General features: G+C 41.3%; 1 protein-coding gene across 2 annotated transcripts; it reads right to left on the reverse strand.

The window, feature by feature from the left end:
- Positions 1–650: 650 nt before the first annotated feature.
- LOC103435961 (B3 domain-containing transcription factor ABI3-like) lies at positions 651–5,019 on the reverse strand. 2 transcript variants are annotated; one of them, XM_008374391.4, is made up of 6 exons: positions 2,406–5,019; positions 2,170–2,262; positions 1,965–2,065; positions 1,772–1,818; positions 1,610–1,686; positions 651–1,401 (listed from the first exon to the last, which is right to left on the reverse strand). In XM_008374391.4, the coding sequence occupies exons 1-6, from the start codon at positions 4,290–4,292 to the stop codon at positions 1,216–1,218; spliced, it is 2,391 nt and encodes a 796-aa protein (XP_008372613.2). In that variant the 5' UTR covers positions 4,293–5,019; the 3' UTR covers positions 651–1,215. The 2 variants fall into 2 exon arrangements, with proteins under 2 accessions (XP_008372613.2, XP_028958379.1); XM_029102546.2 differs by having other exon boundaries at positions 1,772–1,824.
- Positions 5,020–6,137: the final 1,118 nt, after the last annotated feature.

Here is a 6,137-nt window from a genome sequence, read left to right on the forward strand (position 1 = left end):
TTCCGCTGCCACCACCAGTGCTTGTACACCCCAACCATCACACCTTACTGTTGGCGCCACCTTCATTGTCTCTCCCATCACCACCAATGTTGTTGCCATCTCTGTTGTCACCACTACTCCCACTACCATGCCCATCACCAACAACATTTGCCAATTAAATAAGAAAATATCCATCCTTTTTAATTTATACCTTATATCTTTATTTTGGCCATCACCAACAACGTTTGCCATTTAAATAAGAAAATATTCTTCCTTTTTAATTTATACCTTATACCTTATTCTATACCTTAGACCTTAATTATTATAAGTGAGGAAATGAGTATGCTCTCGATGAAAGAACACAAAGCAGCATCCATCCTTGTAACTTTTACTTTCAAAAATAGAAACTGTTATTAACACTCTAAAAATCTAAATGTGTAACTTTCTATATTTAAAAAAAAAATAACGAGAAGTTCACAATTAAAATTTTAAAATGCCAAAAATAGTTCCCTGATACTAGTTCCCTAACGTATGATAGAAACCAATTCCATATGAATAATCAAAATAATGACCATATACCCTTTCTTGTCCTTCTAAAAGAACAATTACCTTTTACATAAGTCGATCCATCTATCGAGTGCAATGCTAATATGATCAAATAGCACACCACTTACAACAACATACAGCAAACAGCAATGCAAACATGTTTTTAATAGTACATAAATGATCCTTTAACTTCTACAAAATACATGTCAATAATTGACAAGCACAACAAACACTATAAACTTAATTGGGGTGCTATATTATACCCGATTTATCACCCCCAAAACATATAATATCACATAATAATACACCTCCCTAATTAACCAAAACAATATTTTGAAACAGCCTATACATTGTAACTGATCAGACCATGTTATCCAGAAACCAAAAGTCCATGCCATTCCTGACTGAAACCAACCTGCGTAAAAATTAAGCTTCACTATTTTCTAACGCATTATGGTCTCCTCCATGAAATAGCAGCTTAACTTGACCAGAGAGAAAAATGGACCAATTAAAGACAAGGAGGCTTAGCTAGATATGATTTGCAGAGAGTCGTCGATCAACTGAGATTCATCAAACCCTAGGCTATCTTCACTGTCCATCTGTCGATTCGTTTCATGCATGGAAGACAGAAGAAAAAACGTAAGAGGTATCTAAGTTGCACTTGGTCTTCTCTTTCATTTCCCTTATCTCTTACTTCACTCTTTCTTTCTTGTGTGCCGTTGTGGCTGAAGAAGGTGACGAACCATTGTTGCCAGGTGGAGTGCTTGCATGCTGGTTCCTTTGCGACTTTCCTGGCCTTTTGTTGCCCTCTGATTTTGGCCCGGCTTGCCTCTCTGATTTTGGCCCCGCATGCCGTACTTTCACTCCTCGTATCATCTATGCATATATATACATATACTTTAACAAAAACATAATTAACACAATTTTTTATTTATTTAGAGTGGATCGCATTACTAGCCAACTTGGATTATACTAATTAACAACAATATATGAAAAAATTACTAATTCTCTAATAACATTAATATTCATGTGATAAAAAAAAAAAACTAATTAAAAAAGAGGATGTGATGTCCTTGATGCTTACATATTTGTTACATTTCACGTCGGAGTAGATGACTATGAAGTCTCCTTCTTGGAGTCCATTTGCTCTCACAAAATCTCCTTCAATAACATAAATCAGTTGAAATTTAGAAAGACAATTAAAACAATGCTTGATGCTTAATAAATATCATTCATCAATGCGCACCTGTGTTTTCAAGGAGATACATCCTGCTTTTGTTGTTGGGCCAGTACCTGAAACTCCACATACAAAGAAGAAAGGGGGACAACAAAATTACTTATAATTTCTGAATGTACTAAAAGCAATGAAATTAACATTAATGAACCTAATATTCGTGACTGCAAAATGGACATTAAGAGACTCAATATTTGTAGAATACCTGTAGCGCATGTTCCACACACGAGAAGTCCCAATGTCCTCCATTGCAATGGAAATCCCATCTCTTGCATCCAATTCAGGAAGATGGGTTTCTGCTTCTTTCTGATATTAACACCAAAAACAACAATTTCCACTCAATACAACTTGTTTCCAATACAAGGAATACAATTAATCTTTCGAACCAATTAAGGAAATTAATAACTAACTTTTGGCAATACAATTCTTCCAAGACTACCCACGTCACTCTGCTTCAACACCTTCTGAAGAAGAAACTTCAGATTCTTCTCAGATTTCCATCCCTAAAAAAAAAACACAATTCCATGTAATCAATTGTTGTTCATATAATTCCAATCAATTAATCATTTTTTTTAGAGTATCCAATCAATTAATATCAAACGAAATAAAAATGCTAAGCAAAAACTGCACCAAATTACAAACCCACCTGACGCCTCTCCTGTCTTTCTTGTCTTTCTTGCACAGCACTACGACCGTGATTGTAATTCTGTGCTTGAGTACTAGCTGGCCGATCCATCTGCTGCACTGGAGGAAGTGGTGCGGCTTCCTGCATAATGCTAGGCATCATGGCAATGGCAGAAGGGGACGGGGCTGCTGTGGCGGTGGGCCAGTAAAACCAGTTGCCCGGATTGGCCTGCAGCGGCACAGCACCAGTGCAATTAAGATCAGTAGTGTTCCCAACAAGCCTTGTCTGCTGAAGATGGTGATGATCTGGCATTTGATTATTAAGTTGCTGAGAATTCTGTTGATGGCCGTGGTGCCTATGGTGAGACACAAGCCTTTTCTGCCTCGCCATCCGTTTCTTCCTCGCCTCTTTGGTAGCCGAAGACCCTAACCTCATCAACTGATGCTCACCATTCCCGGGAAAATATTGATAAGGCTGGTATTGACTGCCATACCCAGCAAAAGCCTGGGGATGGTGTTGGGGAGGGGCTAGGTGAATGTTATTATCCGGGAATGACCCGTAAGGGGCTGTTCCCATACCGAACGGAGAAGACGGCCATGATGGCTGACCGGATTCAATCATGTGATGATGATACTCCGGAGATGTTTGGTATGGGCTTGGCCCATTCCCAAAAGGGTCAGCTGCCATGTACCCTATCATGGAAGTATAAGTCGCAGGCGGAGGAGGAGCCGGAGGAGGAGTGGGGATAAGTAGTCCCCCCGCTGCCGGATCATAGGCGGCTGCATGTGGTGGAGGCGCCATCCATTGTGTTTGAGTGAAATTACGAGAAGGGTTTGATTCAAATACTCTAGAACTAGGGTTAGGGTTAGGGTTTAGAAAAGGATCTTGGTACTGTTGTTGGGTGATTATGTTGGAGTCTTTGGTGGTGATGCTATTGCTGCGCCTCTTTTGGAGATGGTTGGTCTGAACCCACTCAAGCACAAGTTTAAGCAACTGCTTCATGGCCTCTTTTCCTCCGCCCAAGCGCCTGGCGGCGCACTCGATCGTCGACTTCTTGATCTTCACACTTCTCAAGTCTTCGGCGGAGACCGTCTCTCTGTTGGACCTCAGCCACTCCAAGAACACCATGGCCATGTCGTCCGGATCCTTGTTTTCATTACTCAGATCCTTATTAGTATTCTCCTCATCATGTCCAACTACTTGTTTTTGTTGTTGGGGATTGGACTGAATAGTAGTAGCGCTTTCATGATGGTCTTGTAATAGTTGAGCCATGGCTAATTGCTGATTATCTTGATCTTGTTGAAACTGCTCCATGAAAAGGCTGTCACTTTGGAAAATGGAAGAAGGGTAAAAAAACTCGTTGGGTTCAAAGAGATCCATGTACCCAAAAGTTTCCGTCTCTTCCATGCAATCTATTCCGCCACCACCACCGCCGAGATCCAACGGCTGAGAGATCTCCATCGAGGCGGTGGAGGACAAAGCATGCGCATCAACTGTCTGATCATCAATCTGCGAGTGCTGGTGGTGGTAACTGTTCTGGTTGGGCTGCCGCTTTCTCTCTCCATCTTCGGGCTCCGCATCCGACTTGAGAACGGCCCAAGAGGCCGCGGAGGAGGACGAGGAGACCGATGAAGAGGAGGAGGAGGAGCACGTGACTGGCTTGACCGGTGCAGGAGTGGAGGATGAGGAGGAAGAGGAGGACATGCATGGGAAGTCCGGGAGAGGAGGGAAGTGGTCGTTGTAGAAGATGGAAGGGTCATTGATATCGGCAAGAAGAGCAGTCTCCTGGCCATCGTCAAGCCACATCTCTCCGTGGTCCACTCCGAGAGTATCCTCCTGATCTTCTGCAGGCAAATCTTGATGGTGATGAAGAACCGGAACCTGAACCTGAACTTTCTCCCCCTTCATTTCTTTTGAAACTGTTGATCTTCGATGAACAAAAACAAAACCCTTTCGGGATTTTTTGTGTATTTTTTTCCTTTCTGTTGGTATCAGATATTTTTGAGAAAGAGAGAGTGGATAATACGGGGATTAATTCTTCATCTTCTTCTGTGTACGGATAAGTGCAAGTGGGGAGGAAATAAGACTGTATTGGATTAAGGAAGCAAGAGATTGAAAGGGTCCGCTTTTGGTATCAAACCCTTACACAGAGGCAACATAAAACATCTGGTCTATCAACAACAGCAAAGATATATATCTAAACCACACAAAATATAATAATAACTTATTTAGTCACAGAAAGCGACGTCACCACTCTCTAATCCGTGAATCTATTCATATTTAATCACGTTATTATCACAAAACATCGGCCTCAACAAACATTGATTCTGCGCAGACCAACAGAAAAAACAACTCCAACAAACCCTAGTTCTTCACAGGCAGGACTGGAACCTGGCGGAGCCGCGGTGGAGAGAGAGTAGAATAGTGGAGGATATAGAAGTGATGCTGTTCAGGAGTGTAGAGAAAGCGCATGGTTAAATGGAGAGGGGAGGGGTGAGAAAAAGCTCTCAACAACCCCCATGTGTGGTCTGGTTGGTTCTGGGAAGTTTCAATGTATTTGCACCACCAAGATTTCTGATAAATTTTTTTTTTTTTTGGTTTTTTTTTTTTTTTATGGAGATAAAGTTCAATTGGTTTTTTTTTTCCTGGGGTTTTTTATCTGAATTTCATCCCTCTGTCCATTCACATACATGGCCTATTAAGTAAGAGAGAGAAGAAAAGAAGAGGCAGTTTTAGAGAGAGAAAGGAGAGTAATAAGAGAGGACGGATTAAAGAAACAACAAAACAAAACCTCGTGCCCCTACTTTCTCAGCCCTAACTCCGTATTTTGTGCCACCAACCATACGTTCCCACCTGAATGGTGCCACCGTGCGGTGCCTCAGCCTTTATTATTATTAACCTCCCATCATAATTAACCTCATCTTACATATTTACATTAACATTGGCTGGCAATTAGGTTTTTTACCATTCTTTTTTAGTTCAAAAGGGTTCGTTTGCATATTTTTGCCATGGTTACACCAATAAACGAACAAAAATAAAGCATATAAACAAACCCTAGTTACTATAAAAGGTAAAAATGCAATCGTATAATGCATGGAATGAGTCCAGTCTGTGAAAATGCCTTGATTACACAACAAAAACAAACATGTAAACCAACCCCTAATTACTAAGGAATGTTAAATGGAACGGTTAACATCTTTGATATTTTTCTCTCCGTTTTCTCTAGAATTTGTAGAGAGAGACGGTGTGTAAGTGGACCGACTAATTTCTAATTTCTATTGGTTAGATTGTAATTCCCGGAGTCCAATATTTAATTCCAACAAAATAAAAGTCCAAAATTTAGTCCAAAAACAAAAGAAAATAAAATAAAAAGGTTCGATAATTTACCTAACAAGCTTTGTCTGGACTCGTGGGTGAAGCGGCGGGCATCACCATTTGATGCTACGCGTCCATGCAGTTCTGACGTAACCCCCTTTCCTTTTCCCTCTCTCTCTCTCTCTCTCTTCTGCATCTGCCAATAACCGCGCTCGTCCGTTTCAACTCACTCTGTCTCTTCCCGATATCTGACGCCACTCTCCAAGCACCAGTTAGATTCACATCTACACAGCTCCACTACTCCTGACCGGCGAATCATGTTCTGCCACGTACCGTAAATCAGATACGACGCTCGCGCGGCACCCATTCGGTTTTGTAGCTGGCTGCTTGTTATTGGCCGCTGGGATGGGTGAAGTGATGCCATTCGTCACCGCTTCT

This window comes from Malus domestica, chromosome 05, assembly GCF_042453785.1.
Source record: "Malus domestica chromosome 05, GDT2T_hap1".
Taxonomy (NCBI): Eukaryota; Viridiplantae; Streptophyta; class Magnoliopsida; order Rosales; family Rosaceae; genus Malus; species Malus domestica.

What these genes read in the sequence shown, in the direction of transcription:
- LOC103435961 (XM_029102546.2), bottom strand. Translation starts at nt 4,292, where the DNA reads ATGAAGGGGGAGAAAGTTCAGGTTCAGGTTCCGGTTCTTCATCACCAT. An exon ending in AAAGACAGGAGAGGCGTCAG is followed by an intron (nt 2,263 to 2,405) that starts GTGGGTTTGTAA and finishes TTTTTTTTTTAG; the next exon opens with GGATGGAAATCTGAGAAGAA. An exon ending in GAAGAATTGTATTGCCAAAA is followed by an intron (nt 2,066 to 2,169) that starts GTTAGTTATTAA and finishes TGTTAATATCAG; the next exon opens with AAAGAAGCAGAAACCCATCT.